Source organism: Channa argus, chromosome 11, assembly GCF_033026475.1.
Source record: "Channa argus isolate prfri chromosome 11, Channa argus male v1.0, whole genome shotgun sequence".
NCBI classification, from domain to species: domain Eukaryota; kingdom Metazoa; phylum Chordata; class Actinopteri; order Anabantiformes; family Channidae; genus Channa; species Channa argus.
Genome location: NC_090207.1, coordinates 9,069,918 through 9,096,340, shown reverse-complemented (window position 1 = coordinate 9,096,340; position 26,423 = coordinate 9,069,918). Strand labels below are relative to the sequence as shown.

The 26,423-nt window shown below is 38.6% G+C and overlaps 2 protein-coding genes and 1 long non-coding RNA gene across 3 annotated transcripts; 1 reads left to right on the top strand and 2 right to left on the bottom strand.

Moving 5' to 3' along the window:
* Nucleotides 1-7,581: 7,581 nt before the first annotated feature.
* On the top strand, nt 7,582-12,436 carry LOC137136753 (corticotropin-releasing factor-binding protein-like). The gene is made up of 7 exons (XM_067522429.1): nt 7,582-7,758; nt 7,876-7,963; nt 8,417-8,574; nt 9,555-9,765; nt 10,595-10,749; nt 11,406-11,526; nt 12,178-12,436. Exons 1-7 carry the CDS (start codon nt 7,690-7,692, stop codon nt 12,330-12,332), a joined length of 957 nt encoding a protein of 318 aa, XP_067378530.1. The 5' UTR covers nt 7,582-7,689; the 3' UTR covers nt 12,333-12,436.
* A 153-nt stretch (nt 12,437-12,589) lies between these two features.
* Nucleotides 12,590-17,595, bottom strand: LOC137136755 (uncharacterized). Its single transcript, XR_010915622.1, has 4 exons — nt 17,454-17,595; nt 17,264-17,365; nt 14,742-17,116; nt 12,590-13,008 (listed from the first exon to the last, which is right to left on the bottom strand). It is a non-coding gene; the product is annotated as an uncharacterized lncRNA (long non-coding RNA).
* A 1,367-nt stretch (nt 17,596-18,962) lies between these two features.
* On the bottom strand, nt 18,963-24,995 carry LOC137136754 (creatine kinase S-type, mitochondrial-like). The gene is made up of 10 exons (XM_067522430.1): nt 24,913-24,995; nt 22,792-22,962; nt 22,101-22,299; nt 21,922-22,017; nt 21,616-21,837; nt 21,362-21,447; nt 20,474-20,597; nt 20,116-20,250; nt 19,883-20,008; nt 18,963-19,207 (listed from the first exon to the last, which is right to left on the bottom strand). Exons 2-10 carry the CDS (start codon nt 22,932-22,934, stop codon nt 19,091-19,093), a joined length of 1,248 nt encoding a protein of 415 aa, XP_067378531.1. The 5' UTR covers nt 22,935-22,962; nt 24,913-24,995; the 3' UTR covers nt 18,963-19,090.
* Between the last annotated feature and the right edge of the window lie 1,428 nt (nt 24,996-26,423).

Sequence of the window (26,423 nt, the reverse complement as noted above, 5' to 3'; positions counted from 1 at the left end):
TCATCTTTATAAAAGCCAACATAGATAAAGGAGATTTACCTAATTTGGGCATGTGGCTCGCTCATTTCAGCATCTCCCTTTCCACTGCTAAGTACATACACACACACAAGCACGCACACAAATATCCACACCCAGTGACATCTGGGGAGAAAGTGTGTTGTGAGGAGGCTGCGAGTGCCTCTCATGATAACAACTCTGCATCTCAACAACCTGCATCTATCATCATCAACAGTAACATCTGCTCTGAGCCTCAGCCTTAAATCTCTTTTTACCCCCCGCCCCAAACCCTCTACCTCCCTCTACCTTTCATCCCCTCTTTTTTCTTCATCCACTTCCCTTCTGTCCATCTTTTTCTCTTGAGAAGCCAATGTTGGTTGCTTTTTTCCCTTGTTTTCTCAAAGACTCAGCTCAGTCTGCTTTTGACTCTCATCCAAATCCCATCCTGCAGAATATGTGTGGATGTGTTTTTGTTGCAGCCATCCTTAAAATCAATATTTAATGATGATGTTATCAGTGCTTTTATGTGTAATTTAGCCAGATTGTCAGTATGAATGAGACACTGTCAGCTTTATGGCGTCAAGCATTTATTTTGTGTTAATGGGTGCTCCTGGTGGTATACAAGCTAAAACCCAGCGGACGTCTGATGGATTTGTCTGTTTCATTTCTTTTCACGCATGCATTCACAACCATACGTGCATGCATACAGTACATGTCTACCTACAAATGCACACACACATACAGACACACACACACACACTGGAACACACACACAGTAGTTGAATATATGACAATTTGAAAAGCTGCAACAAAATGTCATGACGGCCAGACTTAGATGTGACATTTCTTGCTTTTTAGTACCAAAGTAAAACAATGAATAAAGTATTGGGTGTGACTGAAATTCTTCTATTTGGTTGATATTTATACACTATCAATCCAAGAAACAGTTTTGTTTTTTTTTTTCACACCAGACAGTGTTGCCTGATTTTGACATTTTCCAAAGCCGTGACAATTACTTCACCTCTTCAGCTCTGGGACCCAGCATTGTTAAGAGGCAATCATCATGATATTTTTCTGAGTCATTTTTCTCCCAATAACAAGCCATTTTTAATCCAATTAGGACTGCTAACGTGAGAGGCATAATACCACAGCCCCTGGGACAGGTGAGAGAATATGCAGGACATTTATCCCGACAGTCAATATTGGATTTCTCACTAAGCAGCTGTGCCTGCTCCCTCTGACATTCTCCACCTCTGCACAATGATCCGTCCTGATTAAACCGGCTTTTCTACTTTATCAACATTCATTACATGACCTGGTCATGCATGGCTTTGGAGAGCAGGAATAGACAAGTTGCATGCTTCATGTTGGGGATTTCCTACTGCACTTTTTCTTAGAATTTTGATATTTATATGGAGATAAAATATCAAATGACTTTCATTTGATCTTACGTGGTGTTTTTGAAATTATATGAGCATGGAGGTGTCTTATGATAATCCCCCAAAATTTTCCTCACACAGAGTGACAGGTTATATGTGTTTTTATGAGGAGAACCTGAATGCAGGTGGCTAACCTGCCTTTGTTGTTCCATAATACCCAACAGTTGTTCTATGTAATTTCCTGATCAAGCATGGATCAGTCAGATTTACACAAACTGTGTATTCAGTTTACTTACTTTTGCTAAAAATACATAAATTATAACAGTATGCAGCACTTTAAGAAAAGAAAGCTAAATTAAAAAAAAGCTGTCACCACATTAATGCCAAAAGCAGTTAAACATTGCCACCTTCTGGTGGCTGTCAATAACATGACAATGCTTTGCAAAAATGTTTTTTATTTTATACAATTATTTAATTATTATTTTGAAATTTAGACAGTTGATCAATAGATTTTATGTCATCTTGGTATCACTTATTGAAACATGTCTACAGAGTCCTACAATTAATGTTCTATCAAAACATAGCTGATAAAATGCAGAAAATGCATGAAAAAGAGGGCTTATGTTTATAGCAGATTGCAGTCGATACATTCATGCCGTGCACTGAATCATTGTCATTGAGTGCATTGATTATGTGGACTAATCAATGTTTATTAGGCAGGATAATCCTGACCAGACCACAGTGGAGGCTGAATGATGAAGGAACATATTTACTGAGCATCAGAGGCCCACCCACCTGCCCTGAGCAGACTTGTTTAGGAGTCTTCAACCAGGAATCTCAAACATCATAGTGTTTTTATTTCCAAGTAGCATGTATAAGATTAGTCCGAACTAAATTAAAGAAATTTGATTTTACTGGTACTCAGGTATATTTAACTAGCATATGCAAATGAGTGGGTTTAAAAATAACGGAATTGGTGCTGTTCTTGTCTTTGTGTCAAAAAGGGCCATTGGATACTTTAGTGATTTCCTTTGTTTTGGCACAGCTGCACTCATTCCTCCTTACTGCCAACAACTCCATGCCTGCCAGCAGGTGCTTCAGGAACCAACTGCACACTGATGCACACTGACACACGTCAATCAAAGAATCAAGCAGAAGCCTAGAGAGCTAAAAAGGTAGTTGATGCTATGCTGTTTTTATACAGGTAATTGAAGATGGTCACAGCAAAAAAGGAATAATTTCTAAGACAGGAGTTTAAAGGCCACTCTGTGACATGTAGAAGCCTCCATTGCATAAACACGTGTCTTATGTCAAATAAACCTGTGTTTTTGAGATTCTAAAATATATACATACATATATGTATATGTATATATGTAAATATATGTTCCCCCCCCTTTCTTTGCAAGAACAATAATCTTACTAGAGAGTAGAGCATATTGTTATTGTCCCTTTATATTTTCAATTAGTTTAAACCCTGCTTTGGGTTTTTCTGTCAATCTAAGCTTTGAGATCGCGTTCACATCAGTCAAGACCTAGCACCAGGCTTGAGTGAGTTAGTAATGAGGACTCAAGTCATTACAATATATTCTAAGTGGATACATTTAACAAAGAGTATACAAAAATAAACTCAATTTGAATCAATTTGATGATTTTTGACTTTGACTTGAACCAACAATTGCCTTAACAATTAGCTAAACAAGATTGAAATTTATGCAATTATTTTTACTTCCGCAGCCTATGATTGTGTCAATCAGTGTGATTCCACGGGAAAAGAGGTCCCTTGCTGCTCTAGAACAATGATTCCACAGCGCACTTTGTAATTATACTATTATGTAGAGTTATTCACATCATCTGCATGCACCATCAGTCATCACCACACTAGTTGTAAATGTGTTTATTGTGCTGTGAAGACCCAAAACAGCAAAAGGCTCCTCACAAGATGTGTGACGACCCTTAGTTTAGGTAACATTCTCAAAGTATCCTTACAAATAAAAAAGTTGTGATTTTTCCAGTAAGCTATTAATAATTATGTAGAAAAGTGAGGCAGTGTGCCTATGACTGACACATAAATGCTGCAATATACTTTTTCCTGACTACAAAAAGTATTAGATAAGAATTTAACAGGTAAAACCAAACCAAACCAAACCAAACAAACAGGCCAACCTCAGATGGGAGGCACCAGACCTCCCTGAAGAACTCCGTTGGAAGGTAATTAAAAGAAGAGTGTGTTATCCATCGCTCCTCGTTATTGCATTCTGAATTAACCACTTTCAGGAGAGAGAAATGGGGAGGAGGGGACAAGAAAGAAAATCCATGCAGGCTTTAAAGTAATCTCTCTCTGTCAGGTCGGTCCAAACGGGGAGGGTCGGCTCATTATGGCCCCCACAGGAGATGAATGGGTCAGTCAGGCAGTAAGGAGAGCAGGGCTGGGCTGCGTTGACAGACAGATCCACACAAGCAGTGTGTGTGTGTGTGTGTGTGTGTGTGTGTGTGTGTGTGTGCACAACGGGGTTAACACACAATGACCAACAAAGTCAAACACTTAGCTAAAGGTGCTATCTTTGCCAGGGAGCAGGTGTGCAGAAGGTGGTTGCATGCTGTGATACGTGGCAGGGTTAAGACGCTAAGGTCTGAAGTCAACAATCATTGTGATTTAACTTTGACCACATGGAAGGGTGACTGCCACATCTGGCCAGCTGAAGCAATGATCAGGGCACTGCACAATCCCACTGCTTTTATCTGTAATTTGTTGCAGTTTTAAGATAATTGTAGATATGCATTCTAATACCACAGTCTCGCAATAAAACCTTGTTCATGCAGGTGATAATGTTCAGCTTTTGTTTCAGAAGTGATTGATTCAGTATGGGTATTTTCCAGGTAAAGACTGTGCTGCTGTTGAACTTTTCTATTTCATTTTATAGATACAGTAGGTGCTAATGTGATATTAAGGGTTTGGACAATAAAAGACACATTTGGTACTATAATACAATTTAATTCAACAGCACCACAACCTTTGTACTTCTTCAAAAAAGATAAACAGTTGGACAAACACCTCCTTAAAACTAATATTTAGTTTTGCAGAACTGTTGTATTATAGTGAATTATTAAACGAAGTTAGTGAATCTTGTATTGTAACAAACCTCAAAACCAAACTAATGAAACCTGTCCCTACATTTTGCCACCAGATGGTGTTGTAGTCTTTTGTCTGCACACACTTTTAATAGTGACGTAACAGAGCTTTTAAAATTGAATTCATTTTTTAAATATTGCTTTTGCCAGCATCAATGCCTGAATATGGGCCAACTTTTATCAACCAAACAAAATTCAATCAGAAATAAGATTATGTGTTTGTCACATGCTATATGATTATAAAATTTTTTCTTTGAGTCATTGATGATTTTAACTGGCCACATCTGCATTTTTAACTTGATTTTTTCAAAGCCACAAATTTTAATATAAAGTTATTTTCTGGGCAGCTGGAAAATGTCCAGTAATTTATGTTTTTCTAAAATTAGAAGATGAACTCTGTGAATAGGCCATTGTAATGAGATCATATATATCAGTTAATCGGTGAGAGCTGTATGAGGAGACTGTTTCCTTAATCATTCATTTAAATCTGTTGATTCCTTTATTACATTGGATTAAAACACGACACATTGCAGAATTTGCATGAAATCACAAAGAGTCAAGTACATGGTAGCGCATGAAATACACACGCATGCACATGTTTTCCAGCTTTTTGCTAACATTTTCCTTTTCCTGTGCTGTCATTCACATTAGCAAAACACCCAATAGCAGTGAGAGCTCGGCTAATAGGCTCAGACAAATTCAAAACTCAAAGTCTCATGGAAGACCACTAATTATTAACACTGACCACTGACTTTTAGGTGAAAGTAATGCACATCGAATAGGTCATCAGCAGTGTAAGACAATAGGCGGAGGCAGTGTTAGACAAAATGTTATTCATTATGTTCAATATTGTTTTGTTTTTTTGGTTCTGCTCCTGTGTGTGGCATCAAAGACCTTCATTATTATGTGAAAATGTCAGCTATCATTAGCTCACCATAACTGTGCGTCAGAGCTACACACAGTCTCTCGTGCTCGTTTGAGCTGAATTAGAGAGTGTGTGGGCTGTTCTTACAATTAGTTCATGTGTGAGTTTGACCTTTCACGGTGGCATCCTGCGCACTCAAATTTAGTCTCATTTACATAAATTTACCCTCTCACTAAATGGCACCTTCTCTCTCTGAGTTTTTCTCATTTCCGGTTGTTCTCTGTGTTGTGAACATGTGATTGAGTTGACAGTTTTCTCCTGCTTTGTTAAAGGATGTCATTAATGGTATAAATGTCTGGATAATCTCAATGGAAGAAAATCATCCAGGTGGAGCATCAGAGGTCAGTAACTAACTTGTTTTTTCCAGCACATCCCACAGCTGCTCTATTGAACTTAAATCAATTTTGCACTGTGGCATTATGGAGCATCATCCTGAGGGAAGAGGCCACTCATACTGTAGCCACGAAGGGTTAGTCACACAGCCTTTTCAGGCTTGTCCTCTTCCCTTCCCAATCATAAGCCTGATTATGTAATTATCTCCGTGTGCTTGAGTTCAACTAATTAAACTCAAAACAGTGAAACGCCAGTTATTAAGAGGGTACCCACTTGATGACCCCTGCCCAATATTCTCTCACTAACACAGAATTTATAAGTGTAGTTATATGTTATAGGTTACAACACTTTTCTTCTTGTTGCTATAACTGTTAAATCTTACAGGACTACAGCTTTGCATATGGTTTTAGTATTTATGTTGCCTGTGAAATTAATAAATGTGCTGTCCATAACTTCTATTAAATGTTAGATTGATGCTATTTTTTCTAAATGACAGGTCAAAATATAATTTACCATGAATGTGAAGCTATAAACACTTACAGTTGCTAATGAAATTGAAATTTTCTTTGTCAGAAAGTCAGTGTATCTGACCTTATCTGTTGGTTTAAAAAGAAGTAAAGTATCCATGTTGGGGAGATGAGTAGGTTTTATTAAAGTAGTTTCCCCCAGAAGTCACTCTGTTATATCTGTGCCAATACCCAGCACACTGAATCAGAAATCAGCAATTAACCTGCTGTGTATTGGCCATGAGTCACTGACCCCAGTGCAGACAGAGGGAAAAGAGGAAGAGGGGGTGAAGGTCAAAGTAAGGTACAACTGGCAACTCCCTTTTCAGACAATCTCTGTCTCCTAGAAATGATGTTTGGGTTGAGGAAAATAGGCCCTGTGATTCACATCACGGATTAACATTTACTGAATTGTGTGTGTTAGTAGTTTTAACACTGAAGTAAACGTCTACTGATTGTAAATCTGAAGCTCAATGTTCTTCCAGTCACAAGTTTGTTTCCCCAACCTTTAAACCGCCACTGCCCACTGATGCCCCAGTGACTTCCCACACACAAACTCTGCAAACCTGCGCTTGGGTTTTTACCTCACAAATGAAATTCATGTTTTACACTGCACATATGAAGTTAAAACTGGTGAATGATCTGCTTATATATGCTGCTCTTCAATGTTGCTTCTCATTCACACACACCGATGATGGCAGCTGCCATGCAAGGTGCTCACCTGACAATTTAGGGTTCAGTGTCTTGTTCTTCGACATGTACCAGGAGGGACCAGAAGTCGAACCACTTTACTTCTGTGGTCCGTGGATGACTGCATTACCATCTGAGCTCAAGAGACCCTAAATAACGCAAGTCTGCACGTGAATTTGTTTTATCATGTTATTCGGCCACTCTATCCAAAGAATTAAGCTATAAGGTTGGATCAGTTTGTCCCTTCAGGGGTCGTCACAGTGGAACGTGTTCCGCATGTGTTTTTTACGCCGGATACCCCATTTGTCTGGGCTTGGGACCAGGCTTGTTGCCCCCTTGGTGGCTGGGTGGGGCCACACCTTGTGGGGTGGGATTTGAGCCCGCCGCCTTCCCAACCCAATGCTCTCCCACTGAGCTACCACGCCCCCAATTAAACTATAAGGTTAATATTTGTATATTCTATGTATTCTTGTTCATTTGACAAATACATATGTGCTTTTTTAACAATATTTTTGTGTAGTCAAACGCCTCCATATGTGATTTTTACGCAATGACACCGGCGATTCACACTTGTGTTTTTAGTCTTTTTTAAAAATCCCTGTAAGTTTGCTCAGCTCAGTCTTTTCAGTGATCCTCTGATGTAGGCCTGCCTGTCTGCCTGTGCTGATATAAAAGCTTCCAGCTCACAGGCAGCGTCGTTATTTTTCTGCTTCACCAGACGCGCGTCAGTATGTCGGTGGCTCGGTGCGCACAGCTGCTCCTCTGTCTGATCTCCCTGGGACTCAGTCGCTACATTGAGGTGAGATCACATCTTATATTTACCCTAAAACTAAGTGAAAGTATTAATTAAGGCATGTTAAAGTGATGCCTGTAAAGTTCTTTCCAACAAACCTGTAACCTGTCGTCTTTTATTCAGGACAACGAAGCTTCAGATGGATTGTATTCTCTGCTCAGTTTGGAGCAGAAACGAGAATCAGAGGATTTTATTTTCCGTCGACCTCTCAGTAAGTGATGTTTAAACACTGGCTTTATTCACTGGCTGATTATAATTAACACAGATTTGCCAAACAATCAGGTAAAATCTTTTCAGTACAAGTAGCTGTTAATAGTAATGTTAATCATTCGGTCAGACGCTTACAGCCTTATTTTACAAACATATTGTACAGTATACTATACAAGTCCCTGTAGTATCTGTAGTACAGGCACATTCCAGTCTAATATTGTAAATATGTCAGTGAACACACAAGTGCCCACTTTGTATTTGAAACTAATTGTCATGTTTGACCATAAAGCTGATTGCTATCAAATGACTTCTTGTGGCGAAAACAGTGGAAAGTGTTTTGTGTATCTCTTCTTTGTTACAACACAACTCTGTGAGTGCACAGTTTGCCACTAAACCTGTTTACAGTACAAGCATAGAACCCCAATGTGTTGATGCCTTTGTGTGTGTTTTGTAGGATGCTTGGACATGTTGGCCACCGATGGCTATTTTACCTTTGTGGCGTCTCGGCCACAGCTGGCCTGCGCTGCTTTTATCATAGCCGAGCCCAGTGAGGTCATAAGCCTGGAGCTGTCTGACGTCAGCATCGATTGCAGGGCTGGAGACTTCATCAAGGTTGGACACACTCGCCAAAAAACAACACCCACACATCCTCTAACCCCATGTAAAGAAGAAGATAAGAAGTTTAGTTTTTTGCCATTGAAACCCTGATTTTGTTTAATCTTCTGCTGTTTGATTAAAATGCTGCCAATCAGGGTTAAGGCATTGCTTAAAGGCCAAACATCACACTGGATCCGTTTACCGGAGCAAGTGTGGGAAGAGAAGGCTTTGGTTCTGAAGCCAAGCCTTCCAGTTAAATTGCCATTTCAGTTCATGTGGGCTAAAGTGCTAAAAGCCAATGCAGTGGTGAGAAAAGTGAGAACTTTATCACTTAATCATATAGTCTGAACTTGTTTATGTAACTGGAAATCAACAGCAGCAGTGGGAAACCTGCACACATCAGTTCGCAGGCAAAAGAAAGATGTTTCATTAATAAAATAATATATATAGAAAACAGAAATTCCCACTGGTACATAAAACTGTCAGGAAAAAAAAAACACTAAAATTGTTCATCGGAGATAGGTTTCCAATTTTTAATCAGTTGTCAGTTATTTTGGTTTTTATAGATGGCGTGGACATGAATGAAGCGTTAAAGATAATACTTTTTGTTTCTTATCATTGTCATTTTGCACTGGAAAGAAAAACTCACACAATAGAACTAAATGTGATTTCAACATGTCACTTCGTATAAAATGACTCATCTTCCTAAACAAAATAGAAATGGGCAACTTGTGATAGTTTGGACCAACTTTAACTATGAAGTCTTGTTAAATAGCTATGTTAAGCTTTGATAGTTCATCATTTGAGGAATATAAGAATTATGTTTTATGTTTATTATGTATAATGTATGTGTCAAATATAAACCAGCTGTAATGCAAGTTTAAAATCATACAAAATAGTTTAGCTTTAATATTAGACATGATAGGCTTCTCCCTCATGTGTAACCCTAACCCTAACCCTAACCCTAACTCATTTAAAATCTTTTCCTCCTAAAGATGTTTGATGGCTGGGTTCTGAAGGGAGAAAAATTCCCGAGCAGTCAAGATCACCAGCTTCCTGTGCACCGGCGCTACACAGACTACTGCTCCTCCTCTGCAGCAGGAGCTACTAGTCGCTCCTCTCAGAACGTCGCCATGATCTTCTTCCGCCTTCAGAACACTGACAGTGGCTTCACCCTTGCAGTCAAAAAACTACACAACGCCTTTCGTGAGTCCTGACCCACACATCTTTGAAGTCAGATTTGAAGCGTCAAAATTTGAAAGCAAAATTAACAGAAACTAAAACCCTAAAAAAGAGAAAGGTGATTTTTTTTTTTAATTAGAAGAAAAGGTTTAAGATACATGCACGTGTTTTACTCCTGGACATTTGCACATGGTTCAGCAGAACAGAAACAGTAAGAGAATGAATGAGAGGGATGCACCTGTTTCATTTTCCAGCTGCTTGACAAACACGAGTTAACACTGTCAAGCAACATAATAATCACAGTCGGGCAAACACAGACAGACAGAAAAACAGACAGAACTGATACAACAGGACGTTTTAATGCATGAGCTAGAAGGAAACAGAAGCAAGATTGCTACTGTTTCCTTCTAGTGTGTGTGTGTTTTTCATATAAAATTATACTCAATCATAACTGTTTCTAATTTTCAAAACCTGCACTTGCAAAACAAATAGTACTGCATGATGAGATTCTCTCCTTAGCCGGGATTGGCACTGATCCCTCACCGTGAAAGTGTTTCTAAATGTACAACATGTCCACAGGAGTAAAGTGTTCCACCTCCTGTTGGCGCCTGTCTATTCTACCATACTGTTATCAATTCAAATTTCATTATTTTCTTATTGTCGTCATTAGAGCTTGAATTGGCTTTTCATGCTCCGACCTAATTGTGTCCCCTACCCACATTCAGCCTTGATTATGTCCAATTTGTGGCATAAGGTGTCAATAATGAGCTTCTCTGCTGATGGGGAACTGCTAATTTGAAACCTCTCCTGTGTGTGTGTGTGTGTGTGTGTGTGTGTGTGTGTGTGTGCAAAGCCTGTAACATCATGTCTCAGAGTCCAGAGGGCAGTTTCACTATGGTGATACCACACCAGCGCAGAAACTGCAGCTTCTCCATCATCTACCCTGTGGAGCTGCGACTGACAGAACTCAGCCTGGGGCAGGCCAAAAGCAATGAGCTCAGCCCACAGGTGGGACACATGCACAGACAGACAGTCAGACAAGAAAGAAGAAAGATGGCTCTACTGTGCTCTTTTACCATTTGTTATTACAGCTTGACATAATCAAATTTTCACCATCCACCAGCCTTACTGGATGCTGTGGGTGCTGCAGCACCTCCTTACTAGACTTTTATACATCCAAATGTGTAAATGTGCATAAAAGCTTTTTGAGTGTTACATTAGACCCTGTGTTCAGCATCTAAAGAGCCAAATATTTCCCCCAAGAGTTGGTAGAAACCAAAAACTGAGCTAAAGTAATATTCGACTTGTGTTGCCGGGGGGAAAAAACATAAGTTCCAAAGAATAATAATGTCGTGTCTTCACTGTACACTGAGTAACTTTTAAGAGGACTGCATGTCAAACTTATGGTCAAATCTTGTGTGCGCAGCCTTCAACAACCTCATTTCCCAAATATCTATAAGCATACAACAAGTTACATTAACAACCTTCTACAGCTACAGCCATTGTCAAAAATGTGCTACACATGTGACAACACATAACAACAACATGCCAATGTTACACAACCTAAAAATCTCATACCCTACAAAACATGGACCCGACTGACTGGTCCACAGGCTACCCTTCATATGACACATTTTGAATGTTTTGTTGATCATATCTTACAGAGGCAGGTGTGGTCAGGCTGTTCGGCGTCGGGTGACTATGTGGAGCTGCTCGGAGGGAATGGGGTGGACACCTCCAAGATGTTCCCTGTGGCCGACCTGTGTTTCTCCCTCAGTGGGCTCTGTGAGTCTGAGCCCCTTCATTTTAATTTTCACTGTTACAACAGGCTGCCATTAGAGCAGTGACAGCATGAAAATCTGACTTCTTGCTCTGGACAAGGGTTATAAAAAATGTCTTGTCCAATATTGTATTCATGTTTTTGATGATATTCACCATGTGCATCTACAAATACATTTAAACTAAATTTGAACATGCTTCCAGTGATAAAAATAATCGATAATATCCCACATGGTAAAATCACCAAATATTTACTATACAAATTGTAATTTATACTATGATTTTTGCCTGATTTTAATATAATAAACACAAATTAATTTCCCCATAATAATGAATATTTGTGGTATCAGCCACTAAAAGGATAGGTTCAGCCGTATTTTTTAAAACGAAATGAGCAATTCCTACATTTCAATTCTGATATGTTATACTAAAGTACACATCTTAAATACATTTTATTACATCATATTTTTTGATTTACCACACTGTGGGTGAATTGGTGCTATAATACACTTCACACAGAGAACAAAGACCTAAAAACACTACAAGGTTTAGTCGTAGACTCACACATTTTGTTAGATTAAGAGGGCTGGATACAGAACAAGACTGTTCTCTGTTTTCTCTAGTGTCAAGTATTTGTTTTTCTCTTTGGCCTTCCAGCTCAGATGAAGATTGGCTGTGATAACTCAGTGGTGAGGCTGGTTTCCAGTGGGAACTATATCAATCGTGTTTCTTTCCAGTACCGACTACTGGAACACAACGAGCTCCCCAAAAGCAGAGAGAACAGTCTGGATAACTTCTGCACTGTGGAATGAGATCTCTCAAACACACACAAACACACACACACACACACATGCACGCGCACGCACACACACACACACACACACACACACACACACACACACACACACACACACACTGTGATCCATCTTTGTGTAAATAGACCAATTTAATTAATTAACCATTTGACTAATAGCATCAAGAAATGTTTTGTATTATTTTTGCCATATATGTTTGATAATTGCATATTTATTTGAATAATTATTTATATTCATCACAAATCCGTTGAAGATGGTGGATTTAATTCTTTAGTTTTGTTTTCTTTTATCATGAAAATCTGGGATACATCACATTTCAGAGCAAGAGCATTAATACACTTCTCAGTTTATATCAGTTTCAGGATTTTTTTGGGAGGTTTTCCATCTCTGCCGTCTCCTCTGTTTATACTGCATTGAAAATTGAAAATAAATACGACATGCATGACAAAGCACATTTTTAATATTCTGCTTTTGTGAGTTGCTTTTTTTGTTTTTATGAGCCCTCTTCAATTTCATTATAGAACTTCATACTCACTTGGTGTTTCTTTTACTAGGCTGTTTCTACAGGATCCTGCTCTTCGGTATTTAAAGCACCGCCACATTATGTTCTTAAGATCTGAAGAGATCATCAGTCAAGTCCAGCAATAAATACCATTTAGAAGATTGTTTTTCTCTTCAGCAAAACAGAAACATTATATCATTAAGATCAGGAACACATGTTTTTCTACTCATGAGTTGCTTTAAGAAAAAACTCTTGGGTGAAATATGTCTAGGTTTACATGAGGGATGGCCATAAAATTTGGTTAAGACATTCACGTTGATGCCTCGTCACATCCAAATTATTATTTATACTGGTCCAATACTTTTTGTTTGAAACCCCTCTCCTAAACAGTTTTAATTGGAATGATTATGTCCTGTCTGAATAAATGAATGAATGTCTCCTTTAAAGAATGGAAGGCCACCTGTGAAGTGGTTGGAGTGGATGGTAGGTGTAAAGCCAAGATCATACAACAGACCCAAGTTGGTCTCTAAATTCCTGTCCTGTCCGTGGTTTTAGCTCAGGCAACATGTTAGTGAAGTAAAAACGCAAAGAATGTATGCTGAGCATGTTGTCATGGCCGGCATTTTACTATTTTAATTTTGCTCCACTGGGCCTCACAGACCAACAAGCTCAACTAGGAGAAAACAATCATGTTGTTTAAATCAAAAGCTTTTCAAATCTATCAGTTGTGTGTGCTTTTCATAAGCACAGGTGAAAAGATACAGTCACATAATGCTATTTAGACATTGAGTCGGTGATCTCATCAGTGACAACTAATATTAGTATATAAGTAATATTCACATATTTATATATACTTCAATCCAAGACTTCAGAAAAATTAAGTCTAAATTTAGATAATATGTTTGCAGTGTAGTTCATCAATATACTCTGCAGTGTACGTACGTGCAGTGTAAACATGTATTCCAGTGTATTAAAATGTGTTCTTGCCAATCACCACTGAACGCAAGCATTTCTCTTATGTTTGCTAATCCAATTTGTTCCAGAGACAAACTCTGAAATAGCTTTTCATAGTGGTTGATCATTGCTTAAAATCATAATTAAAAAATCTTAATACTGAGAGCACAGATCAATACACGGAAAATACAGGTTTGCTTGTGACTGACTGTTTGGCCCTAATCTCTAGCATACTGTACAGCTGTGGATACTCATTGTGAATGAATATGCAGCTCTTAATGGGATTATCCCACAAGCCTCAGTGCTCTTATTCCCTGCGACATCCTTCTAACTCGCTTGCTTTTGATCTCCTCCTTACATGGAATTAATCTCAAACCTGCTCAACCACAATGATTTAATTAAACAGCGGATGTCTTTTTTCGCTCGATGCATTGCGTTTTTCAGTCTTAGTTAGAGGATGAAATGCACTTTGGATGACATCTAAAGGGATAAGGTCGGATTATTTGTGTCCAGAACTGGACACTGCAGTCTTGAATACTCCATTGTATTTATAGTGGTATTTGCTATTAGCCTGGAAATTGGGCCAAAAGGGGTTACAAGTCGATGCAGATGAGATGTGACCCTGTACATAATGAAGCACCCTGGGAGTTATTATTAACACCAATATAACAGAAAGAGAAAGTAAGGTTTATTGCAGTGGTTTCCCATTATTCTTCCTCTTCATTTCTCTTGGGCTCATCAAGGACTTATTAATAGTTTGACATTAATACGGTGAATGCTTTACTTTGGCAACACTGATATGGCAACAGTATCATGTATATTTTACAAGGAAATCATTCAGAATGTGTTGATAGGTAAGTTTTTTGGTTGCCCTGAACATCTCACTCCTGTACAATAATAATGCCATATAATAATAATAAGGTGGGGGAGAAATATTGAATAGTACTTACAGAAGCATCTCTGAGTTTGAACTGTGATGAACATCTTTGGACAAGTGGTAAAGCAAGATTCCCGTGGTCAGAGAGGAAGAGAACACTGTGTTATGAAAGGGCTTTGGACAGGTCTGGATCAGTAAGAATACGTTTATGAACATATTCAGTTTGTTTGTAATATTAATATCATTGACTCTATTTACTGCACAGAGCTTCAATGACTACGCTCAACATTTGCATAATGGTCACAAACCTGTTACTGAATAATAGTCACATATTCCGGATGCAGACATCTTCAGCCAAGATGGTGGAAGATGTATTGAGAATCTTCATGGATTAAAATTACGTGGCACCACCATGTAGAAGTACTTACCAGCACAATGTTGTCAAAAGTAATCAGTAAGCAAAACAAATGCTTGTTGAGTAGTTTAATTAACTGCATCGTGTGTGTGATATTTATCCAGTTTTTTCTAGTTTTGGAGGTATTTTAAGTCTTTGTTATACGTATAGAGAGAGAGGGATAGAGAGTGAAGGGAAAGGGACATGCAAAGAAAGGTCACTGTCTTAGAATACGGCCATTCTGGTTAATGTGGCACTGTGGGCCTGTTTAGAGAACATTCACTTAATCTGTTTCACAAGTTAATTGTCCCCAGAACAAGACTGCCACAGATGCGTACTGACCACATGACATTTTCTTGGAAGGTATCAGAGTCAGTTGTGATGTGCAGCATGTCAAGTATATTTAGAGTTGTTTTGGGAACTTGCAGCCGTTATATATGCCGAATAAAGAATTTTCACAATTTTTTACATTATTGATTTTAGTTCAGTTTACTAAGAACGTATTTCATTAAGCTAAATGTATTTACTGTCAGTTTAACAGATTCACTGACTGACCTACAGTAAATTGTTTGTGTTCTATGATACTGCAAACACACTATAGTGGTGTCCAATTCTTCCTTGCACATGTATGTTTGTCGTGAATAAACTCATAATTAGGCGTCTAAATTAACTAGATTTGTAGATTTTTGTTTGTGGACTACAGTGATTAGGACTTAAAGCAACAGAGGAGATATGTTTCAAAATTGGAGTTATTGCATAATAAGCGCCATTTATAATGCGTTTTATTTTCCAGACCATATTACAGGAATTTACTTTGTTTACATGAAGTCACTGTAATAATAATAAACCAATGAACAGAGATTAGAGCTGATAATCCTCTAGGTGTGGTAGAACTGATTTGCTCTTTCAGAAATGCTCACAAGGACAGTCCATAATTTCTGGGCCATGCATTAATTTAAATTTCAGTAATTCCCCAGTAAAAATCCGTGGCCCCTGGTTTCCATTGGCTCATATGTTTTAAAACAAATTGGTATCCTGATTTTTAATGTTTGAATTTTCTTATTTCACAACAGTTTAGTTTATGTTGTTGTTGTTGTTATTTTCTACCCTATTATGTCACAATAGCTGATTTTCCGGGCTAGAACAAAGTCCAATCAACATTTGAAGTAACCAACCCCATAACACTACATGGATCACTTAACTTAAACCAATACAAATATGATAGCATATTAACAATGTGCAACAATCAAAAGGAGGATTGTTAAAAGTCAGTAAATCAGTAAATTATTCCTTAATAACATAGGTTATACAACATATTGCCAACAAATTAATAGTTGAAGTAAATCAATTGAAATGATAATTCCTAGTTTTGGGGAGAATCATAGATTTAGGTCATATTGAGCTCCACTAAACTGACTCTACTGCCCTCTAACGTCTGGCTTGATTAACTAGACAAAGGATGCTGGTGTTCACTTCACATAATATGTGAAGTAAACGTACTTTCCCAAACAAATTTCATTTGCAATATCCCTTCTCATAATTTTTTAAATAAGCTCCTGTTATATGATTCTGTTTTATTGTTTCACAGAAGCAAAAACATTCAGATATAATAAAAAAATAGTGCAACATAAAGAATCTTAAGAGAAAATGGTGCTGTTATTGTTTTTAATATTCAATATTTATGTTCTAACAGAATAACAATAGATTTAATTACTAAATGTACATATTCTTAATAATCTACAAGAAATTCTGATTTTAAAAAGCTTCTTCAAGGCATCAAAGATGACCACTGCCACTGAAAGGTTTTTAAACAGTACATTGAACAACACAAACACTAAAGCAGATTTAGATTTTTACAGCATGTAAAAGTGAGGACACCGGGTTTCAAATGAGAAGTATAAAAACGGCTAACGATGCTAGAAGAAGGGGAACATAAGCTCCAGTGTGTCTTGCTCCATTACAAAAATCTGTGGCACAACATCGGACACCGACGGAATAAACATTACTGCACATATCACTCTTCATGCAGTGTTTGGTGATCATATTTTGAGCAACTGCAACAGGGATAGAGAAGAAAAGATCTTTTGAATAAGGTAATTATGTGAGTCAAAGAATCAAAGTTATAACTCTTAATGATTGTTAAGGTCATGTCAGAAAAAATACAAAGGTAAAAGCCACATGTTGTGGTAAATTAAACTTACCTATGGTGGTGGCACAGCGGTCATAGGATCTAGGACAGTCCCATATCTGATCACAGGTGCCGGGATTCACACCCCAGCAGGTAAAACACTTTAATCCTTCCACTGCAGATGGGGAAGAATGGAAAATGTTCACAAAGGCTGGCAAAAATAAACTCATTCTGTGCTGATTGCTCGTCTGCACTGTTCTTACCTGCTGTCAGCATCATACACATGAAAGCCAAAGATACATATAACTTCATTTTGAGTCTTTGATCAGCTGAGAAAGTGAAGAGAATGGTCGAACATCTGATGTCAACTGAACCTTGGCTTCTTGCTTGAATGTTTTATAGGCTGTAATCCAACAACACATTGACTTTGTGCCAACAATTGATTATGTTTGAACTGTTCATGTTTGGGGAGTGTCCACCATCAATTATGGTTGATACTTTATTCTTATATGTCGCTCTCTGCAGTTCTACAAATTAATTCATCATCAATCTGTTTCCTAAATGGAATCCATTGTCAGTAAGATGTTGCTTAGCACAGAACTTCAGAGCAAAATGTTGTCATTTGCCATGGATTTGCTCAAGGGCTTTGAGGCAACTTGAGGCTTTGTTGAGGCAGAATTAGCAACACAATTTTCAACTCCAGCTCAGAAAAGCCAAATTTAGCACCCACCAAATATTCCTGCAGTAACATATAATAAGTGCAGAATTCACAAATGCTCATACACACACAGTTTCTGAGCTCTTTAATGTAGATCTGTAATAGCATTAATAGATCTGCGTCATTAATCTGTTGCCAGGAAAGAACGAGTGACTCAGAAAGACTCCCGGAGCAGCGGGATTTACAAGGACCATTCACCGAAATAATTAAAACACTAATTTCGCATGGCAGGGTGCCTTTATTTATAAAACACAATCCCCACTTCTTCTAATCTACGTGTGTAAATAATATTAAACTGGCCATCTCTGTCTGGCCTGTCTGGTATCCATCAGTAAGGAGCTTAGGCTTTTACCCCTGGATTAAAGGCCTTGTATAGAACACAGGTGAAGTCTGAGGGGCAGGTTAACCACCAGCTAGAGAGTATTTTATCATTTAGGTACTTCTTTTTTTTTTTTTTACATATTTTTAGATAGTGAAAACATCTAATTGTTTACTGACTTCGAACTCACTCATGAATTAAAAACATTTATCGTCTTCTTTAAAGGAAGATCAGCACTTATTTAGAGTTTCAAAGGTTGTGACTCTGTGGTTCAGTATAGCTCAGTCTTATTATGTCTGGCAGTCAGCCATGGCCTGATAGCGACATCTCTATCTGAGGAGGAGGAGGACCAGCAGAGCACGGGAAGGTCAAGTGTGAGACTGAGTTGTACCACTGTGTGTACTTTAGCTGTGCACACTGTTCTGTTTGACCTAGATTGTGTTTTATTGTCTTGTTTTTCATCTGTTAACAGTTATTGTGGCTTGATGATCATGATAGCCAAGACTATCTAAAATTAGCCTACTGGCTCTGCAACACCTAGATCTGGTTCAGGTACTTTGAAATTCTAATTACAGTAAATATTATAACTAAATGTTCTTAGCTGCTGTATGACAACTGTTGACAAACTTAGTTCTTTTTCATCTTTTAGGTTTTAAGTCATTTTCTTTTATAGCCTCATCAGAGATAAATGAATCACCTGCCAAAGATACAACTAAGTTCATCAAGAGAGTTTATTGTGTTTAGGATTCATGTACATGTTGGTACAGTGCTATACATGCCATAAATATCCTGTAAGACCAACAGTTTAACCACCAGCCGTTGTAGCACCTGCTCCACACCAGGTTACCCAGCAGAGGGGGCATTTACTTCCTGAATGGAGGGATGGGGGAGGGGATCTTGATGTCCTGGCCCTTCTCCAACCTCTTCTCGCATTCTATCAGGTAGTTGACGCCATCAATGACTAATTGTACCAGCTCCACCTGTGGATACAGAGTACCTAGTGTCAAAAATCATAACCAGTATGTACAATACATGATTGTAGCGCATGTTATATTTGAACGGATCCACTATGGCCGTGATAATTATCTAAATCAATAGTTCTACACGAGGTGTTATGATGTGTTACATTTGTTTACTTTCATCATAAAAAAATCACTGTAAATGAAATAATGCTAAAATAGCATTAGCTTTACACTTATACTCTTTAGACCAGAGTGGTGGTTAAGAAACAGTGACTTCTTTTAGAAGTGATTGGCCTTTATATGGGTAGTTGCGTTTTTTGCTTGCAGGCAGCGGCAATTTCAGTAAACAGCTGTGATGGTTTTTCAGGCAGGGCTTCCTCTAGGGGCCCGACTTTAGTGAGACTAGAAGAAACACAGAAAATAACCATGACCAAACATGGCCTTTATATCACATTTGATTGGTAGTGCCTGTTGGTTCATGGCATGTGTGGAAGTGCTGCGTGAAAGGTCAGCACAGGAAACAGACTTCTACTGGCACATCCCTGTCTGGATTACAGATTAATGAACAGCAAGGGGCATTGGTATTCACAACCCACACCTGTTGGAATGTCTGCTTTCCTCTCTCTGTGTCTGTCTCTCTTTGCTGCTCATTTCTACATGGCTCAGCTGCTGCTTTGCTCTTCAAGTTTTTACCTCTGACTTGCCCAGACGGTCAAGGTTCGAGATGTCAACGATGTCTCCAGTAGCAGCTGTATCAACACCACCTGTGCCTCTCTTCTGTAACCTCAGGTTCTCCAGGATCTTTTTGAAGCGAGGGTCCTAGATCATAAACATTAAACACGATATTTATTCGTTTCATCACTGAAGCTATTATAAGTGAGTGAACATGTGTCCCTGTTGTACTGCAAATGTGTTTCCTGCATTACCCTGCTGAGAAAAGGCAGGCGAATATGCACACCAGCCCTGAGCCCAGTGCCAAGGTTAGAGGGGCAGGTGAGGATGTAGCCGAGACGCTCATTCCACATGAACTCCCAACCTCTCTCCTGAATTAGATGCTCCACCTAGAAGTTGCAAGAATTGATCATTTGTAGTTTTATGTTATGTTACCACACACATAGCACATCAGGCTTTGGTCCTTGATTTTTGATTTTGACATGTTTGATACAGTCTTGCATGCAATAACTTAGTTAAGTATTTAATATGCTATTTAAATTAAGGAATGACTGAGGATGTTTTCAAAAAATCTACAGCAGACCTTGGTGCTTTAATAAGATTTGATTATACCTGTTTAAGACCTCTACAGAACCTTTCAAACACTCTCTTCATGTTTCCTCCTTTCTCCATGGATATGATCCTTGTGTGGTCCTCTTCATTGATCCAGATCAAGAAGTTCTTCTCATTGTTGTGCCTGAGTCATTCAGGAAGGCAGAGGTAAACTCACAATTTAAAAAGCACTGTGTATCTATTTTAACACATCTGCTAATAGAATCTGTTAAAAACAAAAATATTTTTGGCCACATTCAGAGGAAATGCTACCAGTGTCCAGCACACCATTGGGTTAATGAAAGCTCACGCGGGGGTCTAAGCAACAGTCCTTTATCAAAAAGAAAAGCTCCTGAAGCTAGAGTTATAGAGGGGAAGTAAGAAGAGATTCATGAAAAACATATTGTAAATTTGTGATGTCCAATGCAGAACATCACTGCAATTCTTGGGAGTGATACACAATAAATGTACAAGACAGTATTAATTCTACATTTTGCAAAACTTCTGCAAAACACATATTCTAGCAGGGGTATAGCATGAATCTGCTTGTTGGTAATTTTAAGACTTTCAGGAATTGGGGCACAATCTTTCCATATAACGTTACAGAAAAAGCAGCGTGATCTAATTCCAGTGTATAAGTCACTTTTCTTGGTAAATGAGTAAATGTCATTAAGTAACACAATGCTACATTGCTATACAAGTACAACGAAGATGGCTACAAATTAGCACTTATTTTGGTTTTCTATTTATGTCTCTATTAACTTAAAATCTAGTCGTCCCCATCACAAACCTACTGCTATTTTTGTTTCTTTAATAAAAGTCTGAAGAATCTCAAAAACTATTTTTCTAGGCACTAGGAACTTTTACAAGTTCTCTTAGCTACAAAACCAGTACTACTCCTAGTCTTACCAGATCCCACGGGCATCAGGCCAATCTCTGGCCATCCCAGCTGCTGTGAGCAGAGGTGACACTGGTTTATCAAACAGGAAATGCTCCTGATTGGCCAGTAAAGGGACAGAAGAACCAGGCAACAGTCATCCACAAAAGAAACCAACCTTGATTCTTGAGTTTTTTCTCAAGTGTGTGTGTGTGTGTGTGTGTGTGTGTGTGTGTGTGTGTGTGTGTGTGTGTGTGTGTGTGTGTGTGTGTGTGTGTGCACTAACATCAATAAGCTGTTGCTGCTCTCTCTCAGACATCTCTCCCAGACTGTAGTAGCGACCAGTCAGGTCTCCTTTCAGGCCAGCCAGGGCTGTTACAACCACACGCTCCACTTCACGACGCTCAGAGCGTGAGCACGCAGGAGGAAGACTTAGTCCACGAATGCTACGCCCGGTACGGACGCGAGTTGACAGCACGTAGCGCTCATCAAACACTCCTGAGGTGATCTAGGTAGAAAATAGTATAAGGTCAGTATGGATACGCTAGCTGATGTACGAGGAAGACAGAGAGTGAAGAGAATTGTGTGCAACCTTAGAAGCATCCAGGTCGGTGGGGTGCTTCATTGTGCGAGGGTCAAAGCCATTGTGTCTATCCTTAATAACAGGGTCAAAGAGCTCAGCAAATATCTAATGGGAAAAAAAAATCAACAGTCAGTTTTACTCATTGTACCACTGAAATCTCAACAACTCGCTGCAAACATAAAGCCTACCTCATAGCTCTCCTCATCTCCTGCCACCATGCCCACAGTCTTGATGAAGGGGTGTCCAGGGTTGTCCACCCCAGTCTGGATGCATTGGTCAAGGGTCCAGTTGTTGGGGGTTATCTTGTCTCTCAGGCGTCCATAAATGGTTGGGGTCAGGGCTGCTGCCATGCAGTTGTTGTGCTTCCTCAAATCAGGGTAATCAGCACTTTAAAGATTTGTCAACAACTGATTTAGTATTAGGACAAACAAGTGAAATATTATTTAAAGGTCTAGTTTTAAGTGGTGCTTCAGTAGTATAGTAATATATGTATAAATCACTGTGGTTATTTGGAAAGACATAAATGCATTAATGTAAATGAATAATTCAGTCTTTCAGAGCTGTAAGCATGAGTTGCTAAAATTCAAGAAGGAGGCTTTGGCAAGAAGTTTTGCAGTGACAGATGCAGGCCTTTCTCTTGTGACAGAAAAAGTCTTCTTGAAATTCAGCAATAAGAAAAACACAAATCTGTCTCTATTTGCTTTTGGTTTGCATGCATGTATATGATTATTTGTGTCTCCGTAAATGCAAACATATCATGAAAAGGTTGTCTACTGGGTGCCTCATCCTGAAATAAAATCAATTTATAATATTAACCAATTGAATAGCTTCCTTACATCTTCTCTGATGCACACAATGATGCCAGACAAACACACAAACCTGGGTGGATAGAGCCTCCTCTTCTCTGCAGCAGCAGTGCTGTCACTGAGGAGGTATCCAGAAGCCAGTGTGCCAGCTCCCATGCTGGCCAGAATCACGGCCGTGTTACGGCCAGACATCATGCGGGCGAAAGATGTTGCCATGATTCTGTTATCTGGGTTTTGGTATTACCTGGTGAAAGGTCAGATGACAAAGGTGACTTTCCATTGACCTCAATTCATTTGCTCTGAAAAATAATATTTCAGTATTGAGTGCACTAGTGCAAGGTGTTTGTTTCAGTTTCAATTCAATTTTGTTGAGATGAAGAGGAAAAACTCCCTTTAATGCAATAAACCTCAGACAGAGCCAGGCTCCTGGTGGGCAGTCATCTGCAACATGTGGTTGGGATGAGTGAAGACTTACAGCTTTAAATCTGGTTAAAGACAGTGCTATACTCTAATGTAAATACTGAGTGTAGTAATAGTTGGCAGTGGTCTGTTATAGAGGTATAAAGTTTGGATATTAAATAATAGACTGTAGAATGAATCCAAAACACATGTGTTTTGCTGCCCACGGGCAAAATGTAAAGCAGAATGGAAATCTATAAATCTGAGAGCAAAGTGTTAATGTACAACATCACAACATGATTGTGTATGTATTTTGATTCAAATGAGTTTTGACACCACACCGCAGGACAGGAAGTGAATATTATGTTTTTTACCACAATATTCAGAAGGAAACTAATTAAAATGGATTATACAGAAAAGGGTTATTGTGCATATAATAAATTACACACTTTAACTGTAACATCCACATGAGGACGTGTGAACACTTTGAAGATACGTACTCAGACAAAACTACTAATTGCATTAAGCTATCAAGTGCTTAAGTAACGGATACACCTGCAGTCTGTGTGATGAGATTATTCTAGAAGCAGACAGAAGCCTTCTGATTGGTCAACTTGGGAGAACCACCAGCTCAGGTGATCAGATGATTTGTGATGGGAAACCGAAAAAGGTAACTACTATACAAATGGAATAAGTCACCTCTACCAATCTGTTATTGTTATTAAGTGACATCAAAGCAAAGGGCAGTTCACCTCTGTTCTCTTTTCTCTGTTATTTTAGGATTAATGGAAAATGTTTGGTGTTAAAAATATCAAAATTATAATAAAAGCTAATGTTACAACACGACATGCTGATGTATCATTTCACATTATTATACATGCAGAAGCAAATTTTGCATCTGTCCGCTGTATGTCAACGTCACCTTTAACCCACACACACACACACACACACACATACACACACACACACACAGTATTGATTGTAGCAGTTGGTGAGGTTAAGCTGAAATACCAGCTCAGAGTTGGAATGACCATGATAGAAACACACATTCTGACATCCTGGAAGGGTCAGCTGAGCTTTACCAAATTAGAAGGGAAGAAAAGAGAGACACACAGTGAGTGGGGGGTGCAGAGGAGTCAGGAAAGTATAAAACGAACAGAGAGGTAGAAAATAAATGTTTCAGGGGAAAAGATGAAAGTAAGTGAGGGAATAAGAGAGTGTAAGAGGGGTTAATGAGTAGAAGAAAAGGCAGGATTAGAGAGATTCTCATCTGAGGCTTTTAGTAAGTAAGCATGGAGGTAATCACCTGTGACCTTTGACCTTTTCTGAAATGTGTAAAGACACACAAAGTGTATTTTGTTTGGACTTATTTTTTGATTTGATGCTAAATCTAAGATGAGTGGTCCATTTCAGACTTGTGATGAGCTGTGATAACTGAAGGTAAACAGGTGATAACAGGTAGCTTGTCGCTGTTTATATCAGGCAGATTAAGGACAGGTGGAGCATCACCTTGCCTTTCAAAATAAGAAATCCATAAGCAGTTATGTTGTGCATTAAACTGCATATGGATGAATATGCATGAAAAGTGAATTATAACTCCCATGCTCTTTTTTGACATTGACAGCAAACTGCATCACTTACACAGCAGCATGCATGTGCATAAGGGCTTCTTAAATACACAAATTAGTGATGTTAAAAAGACAACACTCTACACAGCTGCATAAGCATAATAAATAAAAGACATATGAGACAAGGACCTGACAAAGCGAGGAATGAGGAGGGATCCATCACTCACCTGGTGATAGCTGAAGAGGAAGCAATTGAAGGCAGGTGTGTGTTTCCTGCAGCTCAGTATAGAGAGGCTCAGTGATGGCAGACTGAGTAAGAGGGACAGGACAGAAGAAGGCTAAGGATTAATCTCTCACTGGGCAACAGACAGAAAATCCTCTTTCTGTCAGTCAGCATGTCTGCCTACCTCTTTACACATGCACAAATTTATTTTAAGGCTTTAACATTTCATTTCATGTGGTCGTTTTCCAATACAAACGATAAGTCTCTTTAGAAAGTAATTCCTGACAATACACTTATGATAAATTACCAAAACAAAGGGAGCAGATAAGGGGCTTTGTTGCTCTGTGACAGTTCAGCTGAAGGCTTGACCCTGTAATGGTCTGATTCAATGAATTGCAAAGCTTTCTTTTAACACACCTCTGTGACTTTTACTAGATTGTAAAGTCGTAAAAATTATACATTTCTTCAGGGTGTCACAAACCCAGCATGGTTAAAGTTCCCCTCCACTCAAACATGTACAGTGTTTAAACGTTTTGATACTAGATTAGACTAGTACCAGTTTAGTTTTAAATTCCCACCGCTCAGCCACAACATTAATACTGGTGATCTCAACAATGTCATGGAGGACAAAGGTCAGCATGGCAGCTCTGAGCAGTCTGCAGCTACACAGCCCCACACATAGCAGAATGTGAATGTGACTGCACAGATTCACAATATTTCAGTACGTTTTTTTCAAAGAGACAAAGAGCTTATCCTAGTCCATGTTTTTATAAAGTGCTTTTTAAAATAGTTGTTTCAATTGTCATCTTTCTTTCATGCCTATCGGGGAGTAAATTTTGTCTTTGCAGGACCTGAGGTTCTCATATTTATAACAAAAAAAACTTGCCTTGTTGTGGTTTTGAAGCTGTCCTGTCAACCTGTGACATGCAGCAACATCATGGATCGACGTAGTTAATGAAGATGACGACGTGAGCTGTGGGGCCTGTTGGTCTCACGGTAAATGTGGTCTTTTTAATACATGGGTTTAGACAATTTATGAGTCTTGTATACTAAATATGCTAACAGGTTTGTTTAGTGTGATCAAATTGTAGCTTAGTGTGACCTTATCTGGTTACAGCAGTATCAGATTATTAATACTTCCTCAACATCTCCCAGCAGTCGGTTGTTATTCTGAATCACACAGTGTAAAGTCCAAAGTTAGTAATGACACATTTACACGTTCAGTCATTTGGAACTCTTTAATCAAAAGTGTATTACATGTGATGTGCACTTGTACACATACACACACACACACACACACACACACACACACACACACACACACACAGAGTGTATACTGTACAGTATATTGATGGAAATGTGACTTCTTGGTTGTCATTTTCAAACAAACAAATTTTATCTGCTTGAGGAATTCTTTTGCTAACAAGTGTCTTTGTAGGTCAAGTATAAGTGATCTTACACTGTAGATTTTTTTGCAGTATAATTGTTCCTTCAAATCAATTTCACAAATGTTGA